This window comes from Sorex fumeus, unplaced genomic scaffold (assembly GCF_029834395.1).
Source record: "Sorex fumeus unplaced genomic scaffold, SorFum_2.1 ptg000128l, whole genome shotgun sequence".
Taxonomy (NCBI): Eukaryota; Metazoa; Chordata; class Mammalia; order Eulipotyphla; family Soricidae; genus Sorex; species Sorex fumeus.
The window spans coordinates 23,926,956-23,954,667 of record NW_026606185.1 but is presented as its reverse complement, the minus strand read 5'-3'; the positions used below and the strand labels follow the sequence as shown (position 1 = coordinate 23,954,667).

Here is a 27,712-nt window from a genome sequence, read left to right as displayed (position 1 = left end):
TGGCCTCTTGTAAAGCAAACGCCCTACCACAGTGCTATTGCTATTTGTAATAGCTTATAAACGGCGTGCAGAGAAATTGAGTTATATGTCTGAGAAAAAGTCAAGTGAATGGTAAATTTAAGTTCAGGCTCCATACTCCAAGAAAAGCACTGCTCTTCAGGGCAGTGCACATGCCTAGAAGACATGCTGGATGTGCACAAAATCGAGAAATGAGCTCTCTGCCCCAGCAATATAAAGCCTCAAGAAGGCAGAGACAGAGCTAAGTGTGCTAAGTGGTAGTGGTTTCTCATGGGAGGCTATGAAAACCTGAGGACAATATAGTCAATTCATATCATAAATTATTTGGCTGAGGATGACATCATAAAACAAAAATAGTATCTGTAATGTATAAATAAAGGGACTTCTGGTTCTTGGTCAAGAACTCAAACTTCTCTTTTAACATGCCTCTCAAAGTTTAAAAACAAAACATTTTGTCTTACTTTTATAAGTTTTTTTTATATATAATGAAAAATGCTTTATAGAAATATATAGGAAAGTCCTGTCTTTAGTTTCTTTTTTTCCTCAGCCAAAATTGTGCATTTTTTTCCAATGGCTTCCTAAGACCTGCCTACCCAGCTAAATTCTAAAAGAGACAGCGGGGGCTGCAGAGATGATATAGTGGTAAGGCATTTGCCTTGCACACAGCTGACTCAGGTTCAATCTCTTTCACCCCATATATTCCCCCCAGCCCCACCAGGAGTGAGCACAGAGCTAGGAGTAAACCCTGAGCACTTCTGGGTGTGGCCCCAAAATAAAAATTAAAAATAAAAGGCAAAATAAGAAGGGTTAGAGCAATAGTCTTGCATGCCTTGTAAGCCACTGACCTTAGGCTTGATCATGACACCCCTGATGGTCCCCTGAGCCACACAAGGAGTTATCCCTGAGTGCAACAGAGACAGGTGTGTGATTTGAACACTGCCAGGTGTGTGACCCCCTCATATACATATGTGTGTTGTGTTTATGCATATGTGTATGTATTCAAAAAATAAATGCATACATGTATGTATGTATGTATGTATGTATATTCAAAAACAAAATAATAAAAGGGAAAATAAATGATTGACACCTTGAAGGACCAATGAGAGATCTGTTTTCTCAAGGGCATTCTTGCTAGAAAAATATAACAATCCCTAATCTGCTCTTAATTTACTACAGGAAATGAAAAAAATATTTAAACCATTAACCCCCTCAGTTTTCATTTGATTTTGCCCACTATAAGATCCTGAAGCAGAACTTCTTTTGTCATAAAGTCAGCTAAGTCTTATAATTCCTAATTTTCTTTAATCCTTAGTAGAAAATAAATTGTATTTTGACTCTGGACAAAACTTTCTGAGGAACCGTTTATTTCTCAGTGGTCAGAGAGAATATTTATTTACCAAAGTCTTGTCAGATCCAATCATGTTTCTGATGAGGTGGCATCTACGGATGTCATCCTGGACATCAGCTCCAACCTTCACCTTAAACCTGCAAGAAACACATCGTGTGGTAGCTTCCATCTGTCCCCTGACCTGCAAAGACTCCTGGGTTTTCTGCAGAGCTGGCCATCCCTGTCAATAATTCACAGACCCCATGTTTTAGTTGATGTGATCTTGCTCTTTCTTAGTCAGTCTTCAGACAGGTGATTTGAAAATCATCCTGCAAACAGCCTCCTTGATCTTAGTATTGGGACAATGATTCCAAATTAGCTGCTGTCCTGAAGTTAAGGAACTAGAGTGTCTTAGGTTCTTCAGTAACACAACTCAGTTTTGACTGTGCCATGAAAAGAATTCAAGAATGAAAGAAGCATAGTCAGACTTGGAGAAAAGAGAGGTGTGGGGGGATTGAAGAAGCACCCTAGTTACATATTGAATATCCAGAGAGTGCTTGATGAAACACCTCTTCCTCATTGCTCTTTTCCAGAGGGCTTCACCTAAATCCACTCAGGGAGAGGTGGGCTCTGGGGACCAGCGGCATTTTATTTGAGAGTAAAATCACAAGGTCACATAAATTTGGAAAAGTCAGGTCTCCTGCATCACACTGCTGGCCACACACCAAGCGTTTCTTTTGGCTTTTTAGGTCACAAAGGTGATGCACAGGGGTTACCCCTGGCAGTGCTCAGGGAACCATATGGGATGCTGGGAATTGAACCTGGGTCAGTTGCAAGGCAAACGCCCTACCCACTATACTCTTCAGCCCCTTCCAGGCCATCCTTAGTCTGTTGGCGCCCAATTCTTCCTCAGACCTGGGGTCTCTGCATTGTATCCCACAGTCCAAGCAGTGGTCTCAGTGCTCAGGAGAGAGCGTGTGCCCGAGCGTGCCACTGGGGCTGAGCCAGCGGTTCTCCCCAGCTCACCTGCCTTCGTGCCCTGAACATTTGGTGCTGTGACCATATCCACAGCTAGAAAGGTGGAGTGATAGCTTGGGGGTTGAGGTGACAAGCAGCCAATACCAGGTCTGGCCCAGTACTGGCACTGCCAGGGGTCCCTCCTGAGCACAGAAGACCACCTGAGACCACCAAACTGTCTTCCACCCTCCAAAATAGATTGCCTCTCTAGACAGAGCTCGAGGAGATGCATGTGGTCCACTCTACTTTCCTCAAGGTCCATTTCACCTTGTGGGAGGCCATGGCACAAGACCAGGGGGCAAGTGGCAGGAGGAGGGGCACAGGATTGAAATAAGGTTGAACAGTGCTGACTTCAGGGAGAGGAGCAGCCCAGCCCTCAGAAGCCCACGGAGAACAGGTAACCTGGTGCTGCGGGTTACAGGGAAGCAAAGGGCAGTTCAGACGCCTTGGGCAACAGGAAAGTGTGCCAAAAAAGGAGACTTCTGCTCCAGCGACATCCATGGAGAAGTCAAAGAAGGCTTGTCACTGGGCTGGAGTGATAGTACAGCAGGTAGGGAGTTTACCTTGCATGTGGCTGACCCGGGTTCAATTCCCACCATCCCATATGGTCCCCCCGAGCACCGCCAGGAGTAATTTTTAAGTGAAAAGCCATAAATAACCCCTGTGCACCACTGGGTGTGACCCAAAAAGAAAAAAAAAAGAAGGCTTGTCACTGGCATCAAGTCCAGAATCTTAGTTCAAACTGGTGCTCGAAATAAATTATCTCCCAGGGTCTCTGGATTCTGACTGAGACTCACCTCTCCTCTGGAGACTGAGTCCTCGCCCCATGTTCCTCTGCACAGATGCTCCTGCACAAGTCCTGTGCTCTCTGGCGCCCTTTGCTCCTGGCTCCCCTGAGTCTCTCGTGCTACCAACTAGGAAAGTTAAGCTCAGAATCCAACTAAAGAAGTTACCTGGTCCAGCCGTCCTTCAGGGCTTTGGTGCAGAGCTGTGGGGAAGGGAATATAACTCTCACCACATTCTGAGATGTTCCCCAGGGTCTATCACGCATCTCAGGTGACTCTAATTTCCCAGACACCGTGGATGTAGGAGGAACCATGAACTACCATGTGTTGTTGAAATTAGGAGACACAGCTTCTTAGCCAACCATGGAACTTGGTCTACTTGGAGGGTGGATTTTTTTTAAATTTTATTTTATTGAATCACTGTGAGATATAGTTGCATGTTTTCATGTTTGAGTTACAATCACGCAATGATCAAACACCCATCCCTCCACCAGTGCACATTCCCCACCACTAATATCCCCAGTATACCACCCCCCTTTCCCACCCTCCCACTGCCTCCATGGCAGAAAATACTCCTCATACTCTCTCTCTACTTTTGGGCATCATGGTTTGCAATACAGATACCGAAAGCTTACCACTCCTGGTCCTTTATCTACTTTCTTAGTGATCCCTTCTCTATTCCAGCTGCCTTCTTCCCTCCGCTCATGAGGCAGGCTTCCAGCTATGGAGCAATCTTCTTGGCCCTTGTGTCTACTGTCCTTGGGTGTCTCTTTCCTCATCTCTGTGGGAACTGTTCTTTCCTGGTCCCAACATCCCTAGCAGGGGAGTGGAGACAGGTGGGGCTGTTTCAAGCGGGGCTACTCCCCAGCAGCCACGGAACTAATTGATGGCAGAATAGCGACCAGAAGGTGGTCTTGTTGTCACTGTGGGGACACAGCATGATGAGAAAGAGGAACTACCGACTGAGCACTGGCTCTGTGCCACATGCCATGAGCACTCACAACACAGCCTTTATCCTGATCCTGGAAGTCACCCGTGGAGATAGGGATTGAGTCCCCTTTCCCGCAGATGAGAAAGAGGCTCAGTGTGGTTAGGTGGCAGGATTACATCATGCCTCTCCCTCTCCCTGGACATCCAGGCCAGGCTGCCACGTTCCAGAGCCTAAGAAGGCACAGGCCCATGGTGGGAACAGCCAAACTGTGACTGACGGGTCACAACTTCCGGAATGCAGCCTCAATTCCAAAACAATTCCAAGATGCTCACTCAAAAGTATTAGAATTTTCCCCCCCTTAACTCCAGGAATAGAAACGCTGTTGCCTGCCAGGTGCTCGTGCCCACCTGCTTCAGTGTGTCATCTGAGTACCCCAGCCAGGCGCAGGAGGTGGTATAGGCAGGGTAGCCCTGGGCCAGCATTTGCTTTTCTGCAGAAAGAAAAAAGCTTTTGTGCTTCCAGTAGGATTAGAATTGCTTGAGGCTCAGCAAAGGCCCTGGAGGATCCAGCTGTTCCTCCCCACCCTGCCTGCCCTTCTCGTGCACCCAGCCCCAGCCCAGCCTCTTGGCCAGTCAAGATTGTACAAATTCTCAGAATGTCCCAGTCTGGGTGGAGTGAAACCTTCCTTCTTCCAAGGCACAACCCTAAACCGAAAGTGCCTTTGAGCAGTTGCTCAAGTGGAGCCTGAGGAAAGAAATCAGACCCACACAGCAACAGAGGGCCCACGAAAAGGGGAGCGTGGTGTCAAGTCCCAAGGAGCAGGGACCCTCAAAAGTGGACAAGGATAGCAAAATAGTGAGGGGAATCTCCACAGAACTCACCTCTTTCTTTTTTAGCAGCTTCACCTTCCTGCAGTATTTCTGGAAAAGAGAAAAGGTATCGGTCCTGTGGCCCACAGAATAATCCCAGTGCCCTCCCGGGAGCATGACTCACCATAAGCCTCCTCCTCAGTCAGGACATCGGTGATGTACCTGAAATCTATGCAGGACAGCAGTGTCCGGGGGTCCTGGCAGAGTGACAGGGTGGGTTGGGGGTGGGTGAGACCAGAGTCAATTCCCAAGCAAATTGTTTTCAAATATCTGTTTACACCAGGCCTCTCTGGGAAAATACTTGGAGATTTGTGTCCAGTTGTTGGATTAAGGGTCAGTGCTGCCTCCTGATAAAGTCCTCAGGTCTCAGGCTCCGTGCCCTCACCCTCTCGTGTCTCTCTCATTCCTCAAAATCATGGTTCCCCATTCCAAATCACACTGAGGACTGGAGTGAGACACACGCCCAGGGTAAATCAAATGGATGAACCATCTGGAGACCATTTGCCACTGCTCAGCTCAAGGCTGAATCAAAAACAGGGGCAGCTTCTCGAGAAAAGGATGGGACTGGCTCTAACCAAGCCTCTGGAGTCAAACCTGTACCCATCGTTTGTTAGCAGCCTGACCTGGGCAGCTTCCTCTCCTGCCCAGCAGGATAATTCAGAGGAACAGCGGCCCTTGGGCCCTCGCTGGCTCGGTTCCCTGCCTTCCTCCATGCTCGGGCCACAGGGCAAAGGTCTGATGAGGCCCTTAGCTGAGACTACCGCCTGGTCACGCTGAAGGTCAGGGGGAAGCAACAGCAGCTCCATGCCCACCCACGTTTCACTGTGAGCAATACTGCTCCACTGTTGCCATTCCAAATGAGAGAAACTCACTCAAAAATGCTGAGAGTTTGCCTCTCTACAGAGCACTGGCATTAAGACAGAGAACAGGATCCGGAAATAATACAAACCCATAAACTGGCTCTCCAGCACCTTTCTGAGTGACCCTCAAGCTGTTTCAATTTGGCAGTCACCTCCTGTACCTGCTTAAGGCTAACCTTGGGCTTACAAAATGGTTAAAGAGGTCCGGGTGCTGAGGCTGGAGATAGTATAGGAGTTAAGACACTTTCCTTGTATAGGATTGACCTGGGTTCAATCCCTAACACCTCATATGGACCCCCAGTCCTGCCAGGAGTGATCCCTGAGCACAGAGCCATGAGTAAGCCTTCAGCACTGCCAGGTGTGGTCCAAATCTCACCTTTCCCCCCAAAGAGGCTCATGTCCTTCCTCTCTAGATGTCCCCCCCTCCATGTCACCCACAACTATGTGGTAGGGGAGGCTGGCTTCGCATCTTCACTTTCCTCCAGAGAAGGGACAACATCCACTGACTGAACAGACTCCACACCTGTTGTTTTCCCTAAATTGTGATGCCAACTACTAACAATGCCTTCAAGTTGACCATCCCATTCTCAGCAACATTCATGGCACCAGCCAAGGCACTGATTCTCCAGTGGTGAAAGAATAGACCCAAAGACACTCAGCCCCCAAAATGCTGAAGCCTGTATTTGGAGCTACGTCTGCATGGGTCCAAGTTCATTCCCTTAACTTGCCCAGAGTTTTCTTCCTCCTCAGCAGCCAACTGCTCCAGCTGCTATAGATAGGCCAAGGGGAAAGGAAACACCAATTGTGTTTCTTTAGGATTTAGTGTTTGGCTCCCTAATTTTGTCAATCCTACAGAGGATACTACGATAGGCTAATCTATTCCTTGTTTTTGAATTCCAGGTGACTGGTTGGTATCTTTGTTTCTGGATCACATGTGGCAATGCTCCATGGTTACCCCACCTCAGGGATTGCTCCCTGTGTGCATGAGGATCATGTGGATTTGGGAATCAACCCCAGTGCTCCTGTATGCAATGCCTGCACTCAGCCCCTTTAGCTCTCTCCCTGGTCCTGGATAATATAAGCATATCTTGTTCTTTAGCATTTGTGATTACATTTCTCATTTGGTCTTCAACCAAGGCTATTGGGATTTGATGGTTATTTCCACAGTTACAAAACAGAGTCTTAGAATATTTGTATCACAGGAGAAAGGTCCACAATAGAGGAAGAGGGACTGAGTGTGGCACCTCCTACCACCCTACCCTCCTCTGAGTACAACTCTCTGTCACCTCACATGTCAAGAAAGGAAGAACATAATTTACTCAAAGTGATTTTATCTTCAGTACAGTGATTCACAAATGGTCCCTGAATAGATTTACTGATTACCAAAAAGAAGAACTTTTTTTTTATCAAAGTCCTTAATAAAGGACTTTGAAGTCCATTTCACTTACAGAAACAGTATTGAATAATTTACTTACCATGTCAACAAGTAACTTCCACAAAGGCTTTAAGAAACAAAAGGAAAGATTTATCAAACATATGTGCAAAGTACAGTTGTTTTCTGAGAGTAAATGTAGGAGTTGTAGGCTCTAGCTATGAAACACCCTCTGGGGAGGAAGAGTCATCTCCACAGGCCAAGTGCAGGTTTTGCAGCAGGAGGCCCAGATTCAATCCCCGACCCTGCATGGTCCTCTGAACACCAAGAAGAGAAAAGTCCCTGAACATTTCTTGGTGTGCCCCCCAAACCAAACAAAATAAGATGAAATAAAATAAATAAAATCATCTGCTCCCCTGATCATACTGCTCCCCTGGCTACCCCCAGGAGACCAGAGTCAATTCCCAAGCAGATTGTTTCCAAGTATTCCAAGTATTCACTTACACCAAGGCCTTTCTGGGAAAACACTTGGGAATTCGTGTTCAGTTGTTGGATTAAGGGTCAGTGCTGTCTCCTGACACCTGTCACCTGTCATCTCAGGTCTCTGAGCCCTCCCCTGCTGTATTCACCCCTCCCATTTGCTGCTCCTTTCTCAGCCCTTTCTAATCTATTCCTGCAACTTCATGACTGCTGCCATCATCACTCAGGGGAGGAAAAAACAGTCAGACAATTCTCTATTCCAAATATTTGACAAATAAGTGCCTGCCATATATTCGCAGGTTACAGAGGCTGATCCTGTTCGAGACATGAAACTGCACATGTCCTCTTGCTCTATGGAAGTACCGTAAGATGACTCACCTTCCCCTCCTGCTTGGCCCAAAGGTCCCACACAGCGTTGAGAACAGCCGCTGTCGCCAGATGCACAACACCTTTCTCAGGACCAATCTGGTTAGGAAATAAACCACATCAGCACTCCTTAGAAATGAACAGGAGTGCTGAGGTTCCTTAGCCAGCAACATATTTCAAGAGTTAAAAGACTGTAATGAAACTCATTAACTATTTAAAAAAAAACTAATCTACTGAGGAGTTCCAAGAAGAGTATAAAAACATCCTATATGTTTTTTCCCTCCTTCCCCTATTCTTATGGTCTCTCTACACATAATCTCTTTTTTTGTAGACAAATATTATTATTTTCTTTATATAATAGACAATTGTTTTCTGTAAACAATTATGTTATTGTCTTATAAAATATTAACATTGCTTAATAAAATCAATAAGTTATACATGCAGAGAGAATATTCCCAGAACCATGCAAAAAATAAGACAGTCCATAATCAAGTTTCACCAATTGTTCCAATAATGTGCTTTATGAGGAGGTTCTCAGAAAATCCTGGGACCCCTCCTCACCATCTCAGCCAAACAGAGGCTCCAAGGCAAGGGCGCAGGGCTTCAGGGTTGAACCAAGTCAGCCATGAGCAAAGCAGTGCTTAACCTCTGTACTATGTCTTTTTCCTCCTTTCATCTAAAACAAGTTTTCTTCTTTTCTCTCCCCTTTTTTTCTTTTTCAGTGGTGCTGGAATTGAACTCAGGGTCTCATACAGGAAAAGCACGTACTCTATCTCTTAAGCTTTAGTTGACATTTTTAGCATACAGTGAGTTGTATAGTCTCACTCAATTTGTATTTGATCAGAAGCTGCTTCATTATTAGATTCAGATTTTACATTCTTGGGAGCACAAATACTACGTAAGTATTGATACTGTTTTGTTGTTTTATTGAGCCATTATCTACCAATGTAAGTTGATCTCCATTAGGCTAGTTCTCTGTATACTTACCTTTTTTTCCATTTTGAAGTAAAAATATTTGCTGACAAATTTTAGTTTCCATTGATAATTTGTACCTCAATTATAGTCACAGTGGCTGCAATATGGCAATTTTCCAATGTTATCATTCCTTCTACATTAGTTTGCATTCTTTTGTAGCGATGAACCTTCCCTTACTGTGTACTGCTGAAGGGGCTCATGAGTTCTAACATTATACAGTGAGTTATAATCCATTACTACCAGATTTATTTTGATGCTAGAATTATCTCCAATTTAGTCCGTCAGTAAGGGGCTTCTAAGAGGACGCCTTTTTAAAAGAAGTAAATGTAACTTTGCAGAAAGGTAAAAATAAAACCTGAGGCATTGTGGACAGAGCATTCTCTGGTGTCCCTCTCTGTGCATGAATAGGGAGAAAAACAGGAAAAGACAAAGAAAAGAGAACCCTTTCTGCAGAACCTTTTTTCATGCCTTGAACACCTACACAAGTAAAAGGTACTCTAGTCTCTATATTCTTTGACCTAAAAATTTTTTTTAAGTTTTATTTGAGGCATCATTAATGATGTTAATGATGGGTTTTGTGAATACAACATCCCAATACCACACTCTCTCCCAGAGTGCCCATTTCCCTCTATCATTTTTATTTGCTTATGTTGATTTCCTTAACCTCCTTCCACAACACCAACATTACTTCTTTCATCTCTCCTCCATAAAGTCTGCCCATTCAGTTTTTTATCCTCTAGAAAATCTAGACCAGATCTTCCAATTTACTGGGGAAGAATCGTTATCCAGATGGCAGAGATAGCTATAGCATATAAATATATTCAGGTTAAAGTTTTATATAAGAAAACAAATTCCCTTGAAACATTGTTTAAATAGTTGAAGCCTGAATTTAGCTTAAAAAATCTAAACCTTGAGTCAAAAAGATAGTACAGAGATTAAGGTGCTCCTTGCACACAGGTGGTCCCAGTTTGATCCCCCGCATCAGGAGTGATCTCTGAGCATGAAGCCAGAAGTAAGCCCTGAACTCAATTGGGTTGGGCCCGCAAACTCCAACCCTCCTCACCCCCCAATTCTAAACTTTTGCTATTTTCAAGTTTGTTGCAGTTGAATCAGAACTTAGTAACATTTTTATGGAAGCATTGTGCAAACTAGGCCCCTTACCCATCGGAGCTGCCCGTCACTGGTGAGCTCCCTGTAGAAGCCTCTGAAGTCCCGGACAATGTCCCTGAGGTCCTTGTTAAGCACGTGGTGAGCGAGGGCGTTCACTGCACAGACAACTATAAAGCAAGCATTTGATTCTTGTTGGTACAAAGCCAATAAATTTAGATATAAAAACACTCTAAATGCATTGATGCAGGCCCCTCAGTTAAATGCAGAGGCATTTGCTTTTTTAAAAAAATACAAAAATTAAAAAAAAAACCAAATTATTCAGCGGGTAAGGCGTTTGCCTTGCACTTGGCCGACCCAGCCGACTCGAGTTCAATTCCTTCATCTTCAAATCCTCCACCCCTCTCAGAGAGCCCGGCAAGCTACCAAAAGTATCTCGCCTGCACGGCAAAACCTAGCAGCTACCCGTGGCATATTCGATATGACAAACACAGTAACAAGTCCCACAATGTTACTGGGCCCGCTCAAGCAAATCGATGAACAACGGGGAAAACAGTGAGAGTGATTCTCCTGTAGTTGTCATATCTAATATTACATAAATAGAAGATCTATTAACACAGATGTTGAGTATAGTTTCTGGCAGAGAAAATACATTTTGATTTGTTATCCCATGAAAAGCAGAGCCATTGATTTGAAAGTTTAAATTATGTCAGCAAATTATTTTCCCTGTTCACTTTTGTAAAGTGCTTAGACAGATTCACAACCCAGCCTTGGTAATTCATTGCTCCTAAGGTACAAGATTCTGACTTCTAGAATTTTTTAAAAAATTACTTTCTATTTTTGTCAAACATAGAAAATACTGGACTCATAACATAGCATACTATTGAAGATGAAATGAAAGAAATGTATAATTCAACATCCACTGTATCACTGTCATCCCGTTTTTCATCGATCTACTTGAGTGGGCTCCAGTAACGTCTCTATTCCTCCCAACCTGAGATTTTAGCAGCCTCTGTTTGTCTTTCTCAATGACTGGAGGCTTTTTCAGGGTCAGAGGAATGAGACCTGTTATCGTTACTGGTTTTGGCATACCGAATATGCCATGGGGAGCTTGCCAGGCTCTGCCCATGTGTAACTTGCTGGGCTCTCCGAGAGTATCTCGCCCGCACGGCAAAGCCTGGGAAGCTACCCGTGATGTATGCCAAACACAGTAACAAGTCTCACAATGTTACTGGGCCCACTCGAGCAAATCGATGAACAACAGGAGGACAGTGACAGTGATATATATATATAGATATACATATATACTTATGTATATCTATATAATATAGATATACATATATACATATGTATATCTATATATATATGATTTCTCTCTATGATTTGTTACCTACTGTCTGAACTCCATCAAACATGGTGTGGTAATTATGGAACATGGGTAGTAAGTGTCTTATGATGTGTTGTGCAGCTGCAAAGCAGCCGCGAGGTCTGGAAAGTGGCCTGGAGTGTGGGACAGTTGGGTAGTGAAGGTCTGCTGCCGGGGCTGGGTCCCTTGGGGCATGGAGGGCTCTCACTTGACCCACTCTGGGGCACCCCGAGTGAAAAAAGCCTGGTCCGGACTTCGCACAGAGTCTGTTTCTTCCCCTGACTCCTTGGTAGTCTGCTAGTGGGAGACCCTCGACTGATCCTTCACTTTTTCCTGTTCCGGAACCCGACAAGTCCTCATCATGCATGAGTGCATCTTCATCCATGTTTGCCAGGCTGGTTGACCAGATTGGTAATGCCTGCTGGGAACTCTACTGCCTGGAACACGGCATCCAGCCCGATGGCCAGATGCCCAGTGACAAGACCACTGGGGGAGGAGATGACTCCTTCAACACTTTCTTCAGTGAAACGGGGGCTGGCAAGCATGGAGCCCAGTCATTGATGAAATTCGCACTGGCACATACCGCCAGCTCTTCCACCCTGAGCAGCTCATCACATAAAAAAAAAAAAAAAACCCAAATCCCAAAACCCACTGGCTACAGGTAATGACCCTAACCTTAAATATAAACCCTGGCCATCAGCCTTGCAAAAGTGCCAGTGGTAATCAGAATTTTAGGTGGAGGTGACTCAGTTTAACCCCCTAAATGCTTTTCTGAGTAAGAAATATTGTAGGCAAATGCAAAGAACACTCTTCAAAGCCAGAAGAGCAGTTCATCTGACTTTCTCTTTGGAAGACTCTGACTGGGGCAGACATAAAATGGAATCAACTACCACACCCTTCATAGCATACTATTGAAGATGAAATGAAAGAAATGTATGATTCAACACAATACATAAAATGCTAAAATGAATAAAAACACTTAATATTCAACTTCTTACCACTTACTTTAAAAACATGATATATTACATTTCCCTATACAATTTTAGGGTTAAAATTTATTTTGTGTTATCATTATCATCAATTTTCGGGTGGGGTTGGCATTATTTTAAAAGATAGTTCTTTTAGATGAATAGGCAAAGGAGCAAATTATATGGAATATATTCTTCTATGCTTCTTCCATTCTACAAAACAGTCATCAGAAGTGACCAAAATAATCAAACCAAATCAACTTAGTCCCAAAGCAATGAAATCAAAATGTTGTTACACTGTTACTTAATGTCACTATTGCTTCAAAATTAAAATTCTTGAATCATTTCACAGTATAGTTAAAGAGGCAACTTTCTTTTACTTTTCAAATTTGTTTGTATGTTTGTTTTGGGGGTCACACTCTGTGGTACTCAGGTCTGCTCCTGTCTCTGAGCTCAGGGATCACTCCTGGTAGGACTTGGGAAACCATCTAGGATGCTGGGGGTTGAATTTGGTTTAGCTGCTCCGTTGCAAGGCCCTGCACACTGTACCATTTTTACAGTCCTTTTTTGACTTCCATGGTAGTCTCTGTACTGTGTAAAAGCTTTTAAATTTGATATAGTATCATCTACTTATTTTTACTTTTTTTCTTTTTCTTTTTCATTGTAATTGCGCTTCCAAAAACATCACTGCAGCCACAGTGCAGGAGAGTGTCATGCTCTCTTCTATGTACTTTATGGTGTGGTATGTAATATCTAAGTCTAAATTCATTTTGAGTTGGCTATTATGTATGTTCTTAAATAACAATCCCGTTTTCTTCGACAATTTGTTGAAAAGATTTTGATTTCTCCATTGCATGGTCTTGGCTCCTTTGTTGCAAATTAAATGTCTATATATGAGTGAAATTAATTCTGAGGTCTCAATTCCATTTCATTGGTCTATGCACCTATGCTTGTTCCAATAACATACTGTTTTGATTACTATTGCTTTGTATTCTAGTTTAAAGTCAAGAGCATGATGCTTTCTAGCTTCTCATTCTCCCTTTACTCATGGTGTCTATGCTATTCAGAATTTTTTTGGTAGTTGTTGGTTTGGTTTTATTTCTTTCTTTATTTTTGTGGTTTCACACAAATTTTAGATTTGCTCTATTTTCTTGAAATATGCCAGTTGGGATTTTGGCACTGGGAAAAATTCAGGCCAACATATATGCAAAACATACTGAGCTACATCCTTGACTAGCACTGGAATTTTGATAGGGATTTTATTAAATCCATAAATGTTTAGGTAGGATGGCCATTTTTAACTTTTTCATTTCCTATGAGGGCAAAGCCCTCATTTTGATCTTTCTTCACAATTAGAAAAGCCACAGTAATCCTTCCTCTCTCCCACCCTCTCACATACACTTTAAACAGTCTCAAAAATAAAAAGAAAACAGTATTCCTTTCTGCTTGGGGGATGAGAGAAATCACAAATGAATGATTAGGTAAGTTGGATGATTAAGTTTTGCAGAACATTTATGAGCTAATGGAACTTTTTTAGCTTAATTGCACAAGACCTATAACACAATGAGACGGCAGTTAGTCACCTGAAATATGTAGGAAGGCTAAAGTTAAAAATGGGTTCTGGCATACTGTGGTCTGAAAAAGGCAGAAGCTGCATTAACACACACACACACACACACACATTCATTTATTAAAGCCATAAAGGGTTGGAAATGGATTTACCTCCACCAGAGATACTTGCCAGGAGAGTGGGTGGGAATGGAAGTGGAGGAGGAGAGTGCTCAGTGAGGCCCGAGAGCATAGATAAGCATCCTTGAGACGAGCTGTCTAGCTGTTAGTGCACAGAACCTGTGTTCAGGGTCTCTGCTCTGTGTGAGTCAGAAAAGTGCAGAGGAGCTAACAGAGTGGTCCCATAACCAACTTTGTAAGCTTGCTGAGTTTTATCAACCTCTTGGGGACATGCTGTAGAACAGCAGTATGGAAAAAAACAACTTTGTAAAGTACTAAATTATGCCAGACACAAAGTTACAGAAGCTAAAACAGTTTCTAAACCTACTGCTTTTCAGGGGTCACTATCTGGGGGAAATATCAAGAGTAAATCATTCACTTCATGGGGAATCATTGATGGATGAGTCTCCTGATTCTGCCTCACAGATTCCTCATTTCAGTCAAGATCTCGCTGACAGTTTGACCTCTGCTCTGAAGCCATCCCTCACCCTCTTGGACTATGGATCCACTCCTTTCCCATGTGAACACTGCCTGCTTGGGGAACGTGTTCCTCACACCAAACCAACAAATTTTTTTATGTATGTTTCCCTGACAAGTTTATACAGACCTTCTCTTGTATGTGAGATCTTCTCTCTACCTCCCCTGTTAAAAATTATTTCCAGTGCTTAGTTGAGTGTCTAATTCTCTGACATCTCAAGAGAAGCCTGTAAGAATGATCCATGGTGTGGCCAAATGCCAGTCCCGTGAAGAACTGGAGCGCTAGCTACCTTCATGGTTAAAGTTCAAGAATGATTCCCTCAGTCACACACACACACACATACACACACACACACACACACACTCACTCAAATTTTATCTGCTCAATAATTTTATGTCTTAGGGCTGGAGCGACAGCACAGTGGGTAGGGCGTTTGCTTCACAGATGGCCTACCCGGCTTCTGTTCCCAGCATCCCATATGGTCCCCTGAGCACCGTCAGGAGTGATTCCTGAGTGGAGAGCTAGGAGTAACTTCTGAGCATTGCAGGGTGTGACCCCCCCCAAAAAAAATTTATGTCTTTCAGTGGGGCAAGACTTTGATTCTCAGGGCCAGAGTGGTATTACAGTAGGGAGGTTCTTGCCTTGCACCTGGCCCACACAGGCTCAATCCTTGACACCCCATAAAGTTCCCCCAGGAGTGATCCCTGAGCACCAAGCCAGGGTTTGGCCCAAACTCCTCACCCCAATCTCCTATCTTGCAAAACAAAGATTTCCATCCTATAGTTGAGAGGGTTAATGTGCAGGTATCTATGGGAGAGGCAGGCAGCAACTACACCGAAGTTGGAGTGTTTCCTCTCTCTGAACCATTGTTCTCCAACCTCTCCTAATGCTTTACTATCAGGACAATGGGTTCCCAAGTGGTGAGATGGACAGAGACGTGAACACGCTAATGCAAAAGCAGTAGGAGTTTCATTCTAGTTAACTGGGGTCAAGTATCTCACAGAGTGGTCTCCTGATAGTGACTAGACAGAGTAGCAAGCTGTTTATATAGGTTTCAAAGTTAAGCAAGCACTATGCTAACAATAATCAGGCAACAGTTAAACAATAGTTTCCAGTAACAGTTTATGGTTATATAAGTGACTCATTCTTTACGGTTAACAAAAAATAATTTCTGGGGCTTTTTTTTCATTCTATTTTATTTTATTTTAAATTTTTATTAGTGAAACACCATGAGGTACAGTTGTAGACTTACACATTTTTGTGCTTGGATTTCAGTTATACAATGATCAAATACCCATCCCTCCACCAGTGCCCATTTTCCACCACCACGGGTCCCAGTATCCCTCCCACCCCCCATACCCCCCATCCCACCCTGCCTCTGTGGCAGGGCATTCCCTTTTGTTCTCTCTCTCCTATTGGGTATTGTGGTTTACAAAAGAGGCAAAGGGTGGCAATCATGTTTGGTCTATAGTCTACTTTCAGCATGCTTCTCCCATGCTGGGAGGATCCTCCCAACACCCTTTATTTGGTGCTCCCTTCTCTATCTGAGCTCCCTTTTCCCCTAGCATGTGTGGCTGGCCTCCAAGCCATGAAGCAAACCTCCTGGTACTAATCTCAGCCACTCTTGGGTGTTAGTCTCCTATTTTGTTACTTTATGTTCCAATTTGTGGGGCATTTTGATTGATTGAGCACACTAGCTGGGCCCAGGAACTTTCTAGGTAAGTTCAAGTTGGCTAGCTATACACTGTTCCATTGCTGGGAGACTGAAACTGTTTCATTCCAGGAACTGAACCTGAGGCCTAGCTGATTTTGCTGATTTCTGCCACCTGTGGCGTAGTTTCTGCCTTACAGCTTCAGTTCTTACTGATCCATTGAAATGGATCTGACATAGGTCATCCTGTACTTCCTGAATTTTCTACTCTCTGCATGGTTTATGTGTCTTTAAAAAATAACCACACAAAAGAAGATCTGGGCAGGAGAATATGTGATGACTGAGCAGCATTTGGACTCTCTTTTTCTCTCAAACATAAGGTTTGGGGCTGGAGTGATAGCACAGTGGGTAGGGCGTTTGCCTTGCACGTGGCGACCCAGGTTCAATTCCCAGAATCCCATGTGGTTCCCTGAGCACCACCAAGAGTAACTCCTGAGTGAAGAGCCAGGAGTAACCCTGTGCATCGCCTGGTGTTATCCAAAAAGCAAAAACAACAACAACGATAACCAAAAAAAAAAAAATCAACATAAGAAGGTTCATGACAACCACTGAGCTCTCCTCCAATTCTGAAACAAAACCAATTTACTCTGGCTTGGTGTCATCCCACACAATCTGCTCTTCCTGGAAGACAGACATGAAAAGGGCAGGCCCGAGGCTTTTTCTGCCATGAAGAGTAGTGACCTTGGAACCACCTTGAAAAGTGAATAGATTCACTCTGTACACCTCAGTACCCCTCGTTAATTGAACACACACCTGCCCCCTCAGGCGCCTCTGCTGCATGCCTAATTCAGGTTCTCACCAGAGACATGGGCCAAGAATGGGGGAGTTTCTGCCCTCCTCACTTGGAAATCTTTCTCAATAATATCCATAGTAATAAAGCATTTTTCAATTGAATCACCATGAGATAGTTACAGAAGTTTCATATTTGAGTTTCAGTCATACAATGATCAAATACCCATTCCTCCACCAGTGTACATTTTTCAACCACCAATGTCTCCCAGTATTCCTTTGTTCCCCCCCCCCCCCCCACACACACACTTCTATGGCAGGGAATTTTCCTCTTACTCTCTCCTTGTGGTATTATGGTTTGCAATACAGATAATGAGAGGCCATCATTTTGGTCCTTTGTCTACTTCCAGCATACATCTCCCATCCTAAGCAATCCCTTCAACCATCATTGACTTAGTGATCCCTTCTCTATTCCAGCTGCCTTCTCCTCCAGTTCAAGCTTATAAGGCAAGCTTCCAACTGTGGAGCAATCATCCTGGTCCTTGTCTCTACTATCCTTGAATATTAGTCTCATATTATGATATTTTATATTCCACAAATGAGTGCAGTCATTCTATGTCTGTTCCCCTCTATCTGACTCATTTCACTAGCATGATACTCTCCACAACCATCCGTTTATCAGCAAATTTCATGACTTTATCTTTCCTAACAGCTGCACAGTATTCTATTGTGTAGATGTACCAAAGTTTATTTGACCAGACAGCTGTTCTCAGGCACTCAGTTTGTTTCCAGATTCTATTGTGAACAGTGCTGCAATGAACGTACAGGTGTAGATGTCATTTCTACTGCATAAATCATATATTTTTTTAAAAATGTACTTTATATGATACAGATACAAAGAAAAATAAGGTCAGAGCAGAATTGAAATGAAATAGGAGCATTCTGGAACCAAAGGGAATGTCCAACTCACCAACTTCAGTGCCTTTTCCCAGAGTAAAGGTAAATCCATAGCCTCTGAGCCCGTCTGCTGCATCTGTCTCTAGGGTGACATAAGCGGCTGAGTAGTCAGGGTCTGTGTGCTGTCAACAGATGAGAAAATGACAATGTGTGGACAAGCTCCCTGTGGCATGGGCCCCTGATGGATCCCCAAAGAAAATACAGGGACTCTGAATGGACAAAAGGAAAATCTCCTGAAGGATTCAAATAATTTTAATGTGCACATTTTTTGTGTGTTTGGTTTTGGGTTTTGGGCCACATCCGGAGGTACTCAGAGCTTACTCCTGGCTCTGTACTCAAGGGAACACATGGGGTACCCGGGATCAAATCCAGCTGGCCACATGAAAAGCAAGCACCCCAGCTGTGTACATTTCTCTGGCCCCCACAATGTCTATGTTTTAAATGCCAGTTGGTGCCATTAAGTCCTTGATGTTCAGCTCAATTTCAACCCCAGGAGTTTCTCACCTACACCTATTATCTCTGACAGCTCTGAACAGGGTGATCGTCACTAACAGCTTCAAACAGAATGAGCCAGTGATCCAAAAAGCTCTCCTACTGAGGAACTAATCTTCACTGAAACTGTTTAACATAGGGCTGAAAAGACAATAGATAATTCAGAGATGACTAGAAGAAAATGAATTAGGAGTTAATGCAAATTAATAACACATTTTTAAATCTATCTGACTTTGGATTATCAAAACAGTATTTTGATAGTTGTTTACTGGCTATTATAAAATTCAACACTACTCATCAATATGGGAATACAGAAGCAAAAATCAAATTTATCTCTAGAAATTTCTCAGTGGAGAGGAAGAGCCAAGCAACCAATCAGAGAAGGACAAATGCTAGGATGGTATAAAGTCATGTGCTGAGATATGATCAGTTTGAAGTACCACAGAAATTTCAGGGACCTCAAAGAAAAAAAAAGGGGGGACTAAGGTCATTTGGATGGACAAAGGGGCAGACAGAGGTATGCAAAGATGGGGGTGAGGAACCTAGCAGCTTTCAGTGAGGTTGACGTCAAAGACTAGCAGGACATTAATTTGTAATGGAATGAAGGCAAGATTGGGTCACAGTGTGGGGGCAGATATAGGAGATACCCCCAAGTCAAACAGAAGGACTTAGTAAGTGATTAAGGAAAATAATTGAAAGATATTGCATAGGGTATGACAACTTACTTTTAATTCTTACTAATTACTGTTGCCAGATTATTATTATTATTTTTTTATGTACGAGTACTGCTATTTATTCAGCCACTGATTAGCTGATTGAATTGGGCATGAACTCCACCTTACTTTTTTTTTCATTTTTTATAATTTTATTTATTGAATCACCATGAGAGCAGTTACATTTTTTACAATTTTATTTATTGAATCATCGTGAGAGTGAGCTTTCGGGTCTAAGTCTCGGTCATACAATGAAACACCCGTACCTTCACCAGTGCCCATTCTCCACCACCAAAAACCCCAGTATACTCCCATCCCACACCCTCCCCCTGCCTGTGGGGCAGATGATTTCCACATTACTCTCTCTCTACTTTGATCACATTCAATATTTCAACACCAGACCCACCATTATTATTTGAGATTTTACCCCAACACTCAGATCTGCTGAAAAAGCAACAGTAGACAATTTGTGTTCTATTGCTGGTTATGAATAACATATGATGTTGCGTGACTGCAGTAGTGGCCGCAAGATTTCGAAATTCTGAAATTTTAACACTTAAATATGGAGGGATTTCTGCCCAAACCTGCTGGGTTCCGAGATTTGCTCCTGAGTCTCTGGGAATCATGGCTGTTAAGCAGCTTGATCAGGAGCCAGAAAGGCCATTCATGGGCGATGACTTGGGGCTTGTTGGGGTGGGGAGGACAGGACCGGCTCCACCCCCATCCCGTGAGGCCCAAAATGTCTCGTCACTGCAGGCCCAGACCTGACTTTCCAATGGTCTCTGGAGGATGACGGCCACCGAGTCACCAAGGGGGAGCAGGCAGAGTAACAAGACCCTTTCCTCCCTGGGGTGGCTCGGTGACAGTAACGTACTGTGGGATCCAGACGCATTTCTGCCAAAAGCCACTGGGTTTCGAGATTTGCTCCTGAGTCTCTGGGATCATGGCCATTAAGCAGCTTGATCAGGAGCCAGAGAGGCCATTTGTGGGTGATGACTTGGGGTCTTGTTGGGGTGGGGAGAACAGGCCCAGCTCCAACCCCATCCCGTGAGGTCCAACAAGTTTCATCACTGCAGGCCCAAGCCTGACTGTCCAATGGCCTCTGGAGAATGACGGCCACTGAGCCGCCAGGGGAAGCAGGAGGAGGGACAGCACCCTTTCCCCCCTGGGGTGGCCCGGCGACAGTAACCTACTGCAGGGTCCAGACACATTTCTGCCAAAAGCTGCTGGGTTTCGAGATTTGTTTCTGAGTCTCTGAGATCATGGCCATTAAGCAGCTTGATCAGGAGCCAGAGAGGCCGTTCGTGGGCAATGATTTGGGGTCTCGTTGGGGTGGGGAGGACAGGACCAGCTCCACCCCCATCCCATGAGGCCCAAAATGTCTCTTCACTGGGTGCCCAAACCTGCTTGTCCAGTGACCTCTGAAGGCAGTCACTAGGCCGCCAGGGGGAACAGGCCAAGGCACGAAACCTATTCCCACCTGGGTTGACCCAGCACTGGTAACCTACTGCAGGTACCGGATGCATTTCTGCCAAAAGCCACTGGGTTTTGAGATTTGTTTCTGAGTCTCTGGGATCATGGCCATTAAGCAGTTCAATCAGGAACCCGAGAGGCCATGCCTCCAATTACATAGCTGAGCTGGAGGTGGTTTGTGGGTGTGTTTCCCACATACCTAACTTTTGGCCGTTTACTTTCTTGGTAAACTCTGCCCCAAGTTTTTGGGGTCTGGCCAAAGGCACAGCAGCAATTTTGGGGTATCTGGAAGTCTGACGGCGCCATGAGGCTGCTGATACACTCACCTCACAGGTACAGACTGACCTGCTGGCAGCACCATACCCCCTGTTATATTATTTTTGTTGTTGTTCTGGGCCCACTATTCTGCCTGTGTCTGGTGTGGTGCCTAGTCAAAGGGATGAGGAGGGATAAGGGCACTGCTGCAGAGATAAAGCACGCTGCTGAGGGCACAGACACCTCGAGTGCCCTGGGAATGTTACAGTTTCAAGCCATGATGACAAAGGCTCTCAGAATACGAGAAGAACATGAAAGTCCTTGGGAGAAACAGAAAAGGTGTGGGCCAAACTGAGAGCCAGGTGAACTGAACACACACGAAGACCAAGACAGCTCTGGAACAGAAACCGACTCTCAGTTTCAGGAGTCTCTCAACAGAGCAGAAGGGATATGAAGGAGTCCAGGAGAAAAGAAAGTCTGAGGTGAGGTGACAGAAAAGGGAAAGTCTGGAATGCTTCCAGGCAATCACCCTGATCTGGCCTGGTCCTTGGGTTTCTGGGGTAGGGGGCGGGGCATAGGGCTCCAAGGGAGACGCGATGATTAAAGTTGACCCAGGACAGTTTCTGGTTCCACGGATAGGAAGCAAAGGAAAACGGAGACCTTGCACAGGAGTCTTCTGTGAGGGTTAAAAGGAAGAGTTGAGCCCAGATGACTTACTGCTTTCCATCTCTGAAGTGAGTGACAGAGGGTAAAGTACGAAGATGACAAGTTCAGATTTTGATGGTCAGTCTCTGGCATGGAAGTACAAAAGCCAATAGAAGTGTGCAGATGGCAGCTGGGCTTGAGGTAAAAGGGAAGATTCAGAAATAAGACCTTGGGGGCCCCAAAGCTTTGAACATGGAGGTAGTGCTAATAGGACTGATGCAGGAGCAGTGACAGCAGGTCTCTGTTCATGCACGGTTCCCAGGCTCTTCAATATTTTCAAAAATGAAAATACTGAGTGATAAAGATGCTCATATTCAGAAAGTAGAAATGTTTATTGGAAAGAAAAAGAGAAAGAAGCTCATGTGGGGAAGAACTTAGTAGAGGGTTAAGTTTAATATATATATATTTTTAAATAGGAAAACTGGGTCTTTGTGTCACTTATCAAGTGACAAGAATATTGTGGAAAATGCAAAAATTGGACAGCATGGTGTGGAAGCTTAGGTCCTTAATTTGCTCTATTTGACCATTTGCCTTAGATATTGACTGTTATCTCTTGGTCTGGGCTGGAGCTATAGCACAGCGGTAGGGCGTTTGCCTTGCATGCAGCAAACATGGCCGACCCGAGTTCGATTTTTCCGCCCCTCTTGGAAAGCCCGGCAAGCTACCGAGAGTATCTCGCCCGCACGGCAGAGCCTGGCAAGCCACCCATGATGTATTCGATATGCCAAACACAGTAACAACAACGTCTCCAATGGAGACGTTACTGGGCCTGCTTGAGCAAATTGATGAACAACGGGAGGACAGTGACAGTGACTCTTGGTCTCAAGCAAGTCTAGACTCTGGGGCAGAATTATAATCCTCGGAAATTGCTAACTTCCCTTCCTCAGAAAGAGCCCACGATTTTGCAAGAATGTTTAAAAGTGTGGAGCGGAGACAGTTAAAATGGAGTAGCTCACAGCAGCTGGCAAGAGGAAACTCGGTCTTCTTCTTTTAGGACCATGAAATGAGCTGGGTAAGGCATTGAGTCTTAAGCTTGCAAGAAGGAATTTGGGAAGCATTATAGAAAGGAATAGCCAGAAAGTCTGGCAGCCAATAGGCAGAGCTGGCAGAAAAAGTGGGCAGCAGAGAGCAGGACATAGAGCCAAGGGCGAAGATCACAGGGCAACAGAAATAACCAAGGCAATTCCAAAAGAAAGAAAGATAAACCCATTTCAGATTAAGGAGGGGACAGATGTAAAGGACCAAAATAGCAGGGTGAACCAGAGATTTAGTATTTGGTTGGGATGGAGAAGAAGCATATGAAAGCATGAGGTAAGAATAAACCATGGGAACAGGAAAGATTGGGTGGAGTTTGGAGACGAAGGGGCTGGGCCAAGGACACTAAAAAGATTTGCTTTGAAGGAATTTACAATTTATTTAATGCAGAGAAAGGTGAGAGGGTTGATTTGGAGGCTGGCCTCGGAATATGGGGGACATTTATATTCGCTCTTCTCAGTGATGCACAGTCAGGCAATTCAGTTATGATAATAACAGCCTTTTAATTGCTGAGGATGCAGGACTGGAGGCCATTGGGGGAGAGAGGATCTGGCACAACTGTTCTGGGGTATCCGGCAGAGAATGTGGAAAGGACATGCAAAGTGTGGCTGAGAGGTGGGGGGAGGAGCAGGCAGGAGCTGGGATCACAGTCACGGGGCTTTCTGGAACATCAGTGGATGCCTGAACAAGGCACAACACCCCTGACTGAGCACTGTTCTTAAAAGGCTCATAAGAAATCACAACTCAGAGGGCCCAGAGATGGTTCTGTGGCAAAGCTTCAGCCTTGCAAGTGTGAGGCTAAGAGTTCGATTCCTGGCAACACCCATACATGCTGAGCACAATCCCTGCGATATTGCTGGTTGGGATCCCCAACATCACAACAAAGTGTTCAATCTCTGGTGCTCGGCAACAACTGAAATGTGAACCAACTCCTCACAAGTACATGTGTGAGGGGCTGGAGCAATAGTACAGCAGGTTGGGCATTTGCCTTGCATGGGGCCAACCGAGGTTCAATTCCCAGCATTCATATGGTCCCCTGAGCAACACCAGGAGTAATTTCTGAGTGCAAAGCCAGGAGTAACCCCTGTATACCGCCGGGTATGACCCAAAAAAAGACTTCATCAAAATACAGGTACATGTGTGAGTGCTGAAGCCAAGTGTGTACAATATCTTGGTCAATAGGGAAGGAAGTGGGGGATGAGAGGTGGAGAAAGAGGGAGAGAAAGAAAGGGTACAAGAACGAGAAAGCATGAAATCATATAACTAGAACCCTACACCTTAACAGATTTGGGGAAAATAATCTGTGCTTCATAAAAATACCTGCTAATCAATTTGGCTCATACTGCTAATTACTAAAAGTCGATGGTGTGCTGAAGGCACAGGAAAGCGATACGAGTTTTCTGTAATCATCTATAATCACTGAAAAGCACAAAGTAGCACATTCTCAGATTCTTTTAAGACATGTCAGATTTCCAAAAGAAAAATACTTGAGTATTTGTGAGCTTATAATTTTATAATTATATATGGTGGAGGGATGGGTGTTGGAATACTGTATGACTGGAATCCAATCCAGAACAGCTTTGTAAGGGTCTATCTCACAGTGAATCAATAAAAAGTTAAAAAAAACAAAGAAAATAAAATATTCTTATATTTAACACGACACAAATTCAGGGGCTAGGTCAGAGCACCTTCTGCTTTCATTTCCAGAGAGGAATCACAGCAACCCATTCTACAGATGTGAAAATCTAGGCTTTGAGAGGTTGCGAGGCTTCTTCCCCATATCTGCAACACTTTAGAGGGCAAAGGTATTTGTACTAGGGTCAAAGGAGTAATATGCTAAACATTTATTTGGAGTGCCACAAAGGACTGCCAGTTGGGTCTGATTAGAGTCATTTACCATAATACTATGTAAGAAAGGACATATAAGCATTTTTAAAAAGCAGACAAATCATCTTGGAAATGTAACAACTACTTAATTGGTATTTTAAAACTAGGCCTATTTGCATAAGACACTTGAGGTACACAAAATAGATAATGTAATGTTATCATTGTGGCATCCATCAGTTTAAGAAACAAAGCACTGGAGTCAGAGAGACAGTAAAGTTGGTAGAGACACCTCCTTGCAGGCAGCCGACCTGGGTGTGATCCCCAGCACCACATATGATATCCTGAGCACAGCTAGGAGTAATCCCTTGATTATATCACATGAAAAGAAGGACCAATTGGAGGTCCAGATTACCTGTCCCTCCTTCCCCACTTGTCAGCAAAGTCCTGAGCACTACCAGATATAGCCTAACAATCCCCCTCTCACCACTGAACCCCCCCCCCACGCCAAAAAAAAAAAAAAAGAAGCAGAACACTACAGTATTGAGTCCTCAGGTACTATTCCCCTCCCAACACTGTAGCACTGTCCTCCCATAGTTCATCGTAACGTCTCCATTGTGAGACTTGTTACTGTTCTTGGCATATCGAATATGCCACGAGGAGTTTGCCAGGCTCTGCCATGCAGGCAGGATACTCTGGGTAGCTTGCCAGGTTCTCCGAGAGAGATGGAGGAATCAAATCCGGGTCAGCAGCATGCAAGGCAAATGTCCTACCAGCTGTGCTATCACTCCAGCCCAATGGTCTGGGCTCCATCATCTAAATTTGGATAATTCTCACTTCCCCACATGTGTGCATTCTATCTGTTACAGGGCTATCTGACTTTGTTTTTCAAGTGTGCTCATCTCCTAGGTGGATCATAGAACCATTAGGGATGCAGGTCTGGGGAGGCACTGCACAGAACACTTACATTTGGGAGTCAAGCAATAGATGGCACAATAGGGTATGTGTTGTGGGGATGTGGGGGGTATCCCTCTCTCAGTAAGCAAAAACGGCCTCGGTATTTGGGTAGGAATTAAAGTTGGTGATCTTATAGCATTTTCAATGACTGATATTAGCAAAAATTTGACAAATTCTCTAACAGTTTTCAGCTTATGAGATCTCTAGTCAGGCAGGAAATGGGGAAGGAGGAGCCAGATAATCTAGACCACCAACTGGTCCTTCATTTTCAATTGCTACAATTGTTCTGTCCCACAAACCCTTATTTACATAAAATGCAGCCAATCAACAGAACCAGCTAAGGTACTGCATATAAACTCAGGTCATTGTGTAAGGAGTGGGGGTGGGGGTGGCTGTCACCATTGGCCCTGGTGGTTGCTTGCTATCCTTGGAGCACTACTGAACCACTAACTGCTGCCGATTATTCCGTTTGAGAGTCAGGCCACAGAGATGTACCTTCGTTCTCAGTAAATTAAGATCTGTTAACACCGAAGACATCTGCGGGCAAAGCCTGCTACAAGAACAGGACTCTGGCCCATCAGCTACAACACTCACATAACCCAGAATTACGCATTTGCCTTGCAGACACCCAGACCCAGAGAAGGTAGTGCCTTTTCCAGGTCAAAGCAAGTTGTAGTGGGGTTAGGATCGTCATCCAAAAAGAAAAACAAATACAAGTTCCTGGTCTCCAATCCCTTGAACCGCTATCACGCTATCACGTCCTCCCTCAGTAAGTAGCAAGAAGCACTAAGACGAGGATTCCGGTAATTCTCAAAAGTTCTTTTGCTAATGTTGCGTATTTTGCTTTCTGCCACTTTCAACAAAACACAAACCCTGAACGTTTGAAGCAGACATATCAGCCCCAGCAACTAGGACAATGATAAAAGGCCCAAGGAGGCTGGAGTATTTGGGAATACTTCCTAAACTGGGACCCTCCCGGGGACCCCCTTGCCCTGGCCCAGTGCTTACCATGGCATCAGAGCCGTGTCCCCCGAGCGACGTGGGGAAGCGCACGTCGCGGACCGAGAGCCGCACGATCCTGCCACCCACCATCCCGGCAGAACTGTCGGGCAGTCTGCGCTGGGAGCAAGAGCCGCGGGCTAGGAGGGCGCGGCGGGCGCTGATTGGCCCGGTCCGGAGCCCCCGACGCGCCCGACTGCGCCCCAGACTCGCTCAGGGTCACCACCCACCCAGGGGCGGGGAGGAAGCCGAGTGACACTGCGGGGACTGGAAACATGCCAAGTGACCTTCTGAGTGGCGGAAGGCGGGTTTGGTCGTCTGACATTGAGGGAAGAGGATTTGCACCATCCAACCTGCGGGTGGGCGCGCGGGCTCTGTACAGTGCGCGGAGCTGTGCTCTGGGAAATCCTTTTAAGTGATCTCAGCCCCAGCGGTCCCCCGCTAGAGGCCATGCCATGTAGTAAACCCCTTGGGGGTGCAGAAGCCCTTACTGACCTCTTTCCTACCCTCTTTCCTGGAAGGTAAGTAGGTCGTTTTCATTTTATTGGTGAAGAAACGGGGTTCACCGAGAACAAATGATGTGGTTGAACTGAAGTTACATGGTTTGTTAAGCGGCAAAAACTGGGCTCTGGTGCGTTTTGAGTATCGAGACATTGAGGAAAGCTCCGGACACAGTCCTTCCCCAGGTTTGATCCTGTGCCTCATCCAGCACACGGCCTTTTTGTTCCTCTGGGAGATGCTTTGAAGAGTAAGTGATTTGGAAAGCAACGCTGTAGACATTGTATTATCCTAATCCTAATCAAGTATCACTATGAGTATGACAGTAACACCCAGGTCCCCTCTACTGATCAAGGATGCTGTTAGAGCAGCTCCCTTGTTCTAAAGCTCAGATAACCAACTCTAATGCGAAGAGGATGACAGGATCCTGAAGGCAGAGTGGGATCGATTCAGCCCGATTGTGGTCCAGTGGGAATTAGTCCCACACTTGCTGTGGCTTCTTTTCCAAGGCAAATCTGACATTCAAATGTTAATCTGTGAGCCTTTTCCCCCACCGTTCTGGTCCTGCCTCAGTTACTTTGCATGTATCTGTTTTACATATGGTTGAACATTAATACTAAATTGTAAGAATTACCTATTTGATCTCCTCCACCTTCTAATATACACCAATTTTTAAAAAAAAATGGGTCTTTGGGTATGTTTTGGTATATATCTGGA

The 27,712-nt window shown here is 44.6% G+C and overlaps 1 protein-coding gene across 3 annotated transcripts in view; it reads right to left on the bottom strand.

Annotated features, from left to right (window-relative positions):
• The window catches only part of ENOSF1 (enolase superfamily member 1), a 35,306-nt gene extending 8,716 nt beyond the window's left edge, over positions 1–26,590 (bottom strand). For 2 of the 3 annotated variants that reach the window (XM_056138250.1, XM_056138251.1), the window contains exons 1-10: positions 26,507–26,590; positions 18,058–18,166; positions 10,162–10,277; positions 8,038–8,124; positions 7,283–7,309; positions 5,072–5,144; positions 4,960–4,998; positions 4,486–4,568; positions 3,316–3,350; positions 1,416–1,503 (exon numbers count right to left, since the gene is read on the bottom strand). In XM_056138250.1, the coding sequence (XP_055994225.1) occupies positions 1,416–1,503; positions 3,316–3,350; positions 4,486–4,568; positions 4,960–4,998; positions 5,072–5,144; positions 7,283–7,309; positions 8,038–8,124; positions 10,162–10,277; positions 18,058–18,166; positions 26,507–26,590 (741 nt within the window). Of the gene's footprint in view, positions 1–1,415; positions 1,504–3,315; positions 3,351–4,485; positions 4,569–4,959; positions 4,999–5,071; positions 5,145–7,282; positions 7,310–8,037; positions 8,125–10,161; positions 10,278–18,057; positions 18,167–26,506 lie in introns of those variants that run through there. The other variant, XM_056138252.1, reaches the window with a different exon arrangement.
• Positions 26,591–27,712: the final 1,122 nt, after the last annotated feature.